This window comes from Mycetomoellerius zeteki, unplaced genomic scaffold, assembly GCF_001594055.1.
Source record: "Mycetomoellerius zeteki isolate Tzet28-1 unplaced genomic scaffold, Tzet1.0 scaffold113, whole genome shotgun sequence".
Lineage (NCBI taxonomy): Eukaryota > Metazoa > Arthropoda > Insecta > Hymenoptera > Formicidae > Mycetomoellerius > Mycetomoellerius zeteki.
The window spans coordinates 906,411-909,154 of record NW_017256051.1 but is presented as its reverse complement, the minus strand read 5'-3'; the positions used below and the strand labels follow the sequence as shown (position 1 = coordinate 909,154).

The window sequence follows — 2,744 nt, the reverse complement described above, 5'->3', positions numbered from 1 at the left end:
TGGCCCCCAGCGACTTTTTTCTGTTTCCTAGGCTCAAAGTTTGGCTCGGAGGACAGAAATTTTCATCAAACGAAGTCATCGCATCCGTAGACGCTTATTTTGCAAAGCAAGACGCTCAGTATTATTTGAATGGATTAAAGGGGTGGGAGCATCGCTGGAAAAAATGTATCGACTTAAAAGGAGACTATGTGGAAAAATAAAATTGAATTTGACCGAAAAATTACTTGTTTCTATGTTAGGTTCAAAACTTTTCAGACGACCCTCGTATATGAGGTAAATACATGATTCTACCATGAGATGGACGCTTTTCTCGTAAGAAGAAAATGCCCAGGAGTCCTATAAAAATTAAAGCATATGCAAATCGAAATGGCAACTCTCCTACTAGAGATTTCCAATATCTTTTTGAATGTGCTTTCTGATGCTTTGATCATATTTCAAAATACACAAAATAGTGAACAAAACATTGGGAAAAATCAATGATATTTTAGCAATAAATTTTTTCTCTAAATTATTTATGATTTTTATAGTAGTATACACTGAGAAAAAAAATTTACTGAATTTTAATAAATATTTCTTCGAATAATCCTAGCTGAGTATTTACTAAATATAAACACATAATAGATATTTATTAGACATACAAGATCCATTAGTTTAATTCAACTATCACTTTTTTCATTTATTTAAATATTTATTTACCGTAAAAGTAAATATTCCGCTGGGACTATTCAGAGAAATGTTTATTAAATTGAATAAATTTTTCCTCGGCGTAATTATGTATAATTATATTGTATAATTATATATTATTATATATGAACGTATTTCATATATATAGTTTTGTATAAATTATAGTTTTGTACATAAATCATTTAGGTATAATTATGTTAAGCAAAGCTTTTTTACCGGGATAATTAATAAACAAAACGACTGTGTGTACACGCAGCGGCGCAGCCCCACGTGTGCCCGCGACGCGGTATTGTGTCGCATGAGACATGAAAACGCGTGAGCCTCCTCTTTACAATCGAACTCTTACCCGATGCGTTGTCCTGAGCCAAGGTGTAATCCGCGTGACAGGCGAGGAGGAACGCGGCACCGAACTTCACTAGCAGCGTCGCCAAATTACCCATTTCTCCAAGTCAACATAATTCCCCGTTGCCGCGGCGAGAGATCACGGCGCGATACCGCGCGAGCTCGTAATCCCGTCCCGTTACATTCGCGACAGCGCAAAAGAACGTCACCACACCGCGCGATGTACGATGGCATACTGCGGCGCTCGCGAACGTTCCGCGCGCATCAGCCATCAGCCTTTCGACGCGACGCCCGACGGTCCGACGGTTCGACCGACGCTCGCGGCGTCCTCTCGCAGCGACGCAGCCAATACTTCGGCGACTCCGCATTCCGGAGTCCGGCGTTCCATCTTCCGTCACGGACGTCACGGTGATCGAGCATTGGGTGCGTTCGCTTTGAACGCTCATGCTCACACCGCACACGCTGCAGTGACCCAGCAAACAAGCTGACGTCATTTTGTCATCAGCTTGTTTGCTTGGGAGCATTCACACTTATAAGCACTTTTTTTAACCGTTTGTTTTAATTTCTCACACACTGTTAGGCCGGAATCAGACTAGACATTAAAGATTGAGATTGAAGATTGAAAAATTCAAATTTGACCAATCAAAACGAAAGGAGCTAAAATTTCTTTGTCCTTATTGGTCAAATTTCAATCTTCAATCTTCAACCTCAATCTTCAATGCGTAGTCTGATTCCGGCCTTATGCGAGGTCTACAATAGAAGTCGTAGCGGTCGTAGGGTCTTAAGTCGTAGAAAATTGACCAATCACAGTTGATTATTCTTCTCATATTCGACTGTGATTGGTCAATTTTCTACGACTTAAGACCTTACGACTGCTACGACTTCTATTGTAGACCCCGCATTAAACCCGATTTACATAGCACACAGAACAATGGCTGCGTTCAGCAGACTCAACAGTTTTGCAACCGTTTTATGATTCTGCGCTGAGATAGGACTATTCCTTTAAATCTAAAAGTATAATCCAATCAGCGCGACGAATCATAAAACAGTTGCAAAACTATTGAGTCTTTTTTTCTGCATTCAGCGGACTCAACAGTTGAGTGAGCGTTCGCTGCTATTGACGTATTCTTCTAGATCTAAAATTCTGTTTGGATGATCTAAAAGAATACACCAATAACAGCAAGCGCTCACTCAACTGTTGAGTCCGCTGAATGCGCCCATCGTATCACGTTGAAAGCTCGATTAGAACGCGGGCCACAGGTTGTAAGCTTGTTGACAGCCAATTTGGTGCGTCAATTTTAAAATGACAAGTTTGCGACTTGCGTTCTCCGTGTTAGAGACCTTCTAATCAGAGTCGCGACATCAGACAGCCAGTTTTGATTGGTCCGCCATTTTTCAGCAATTCCCGCCTATATTCGAATGTCAATATTGTCGGAATGGGCGATGCGCGTATCGATACGCTAAAATTCGTTCGCAAATTAACTTATTTTGCGAAAAATCAATTTTTCCAATCAAGATGGTGCCATTTTAAACCAATACCTTTACAAAGAATCGTTTCTTTTTTTAACAAGGTTAAAAACTTCGTCTACTTCGAATCGATATATGGTGCGTTCGGGGAGACGCTAATAGCGCTACTCTGTCATTCTATCTTCGTTGTTTATTAGACGTAAAACAAGGATAGAATGACACATAGCGCTAATAGCGTCTCCCTGAACGCA

The 2,744-nt window shown here is 40.5% G+C and overlaps 1 protein-coding gene across 1 annotated transcript in view; it reads right to left on the bottom strand.

Moving 5' to 3' along the window:
• The window catches only part of T48 (FU domain-containing protein T48), a 28,735-nt gene extending 27,422 nt beyond the window's left edge, over positions 1-1,313 (bottom strand). Inside the window, 1 exon segment of the mRNA XM_018456655.1 lies at positions 1,031-1,313. Coding sequence (XP_018312157.1) covers positions 1,031-1,124 — 94 coding nt within the window. The 5' untranslated portion in view covers positions 1,125-1,313.
• Between the last annotated feature and the right edge of the window lie 1,431 nt (positions 1,314-2,744).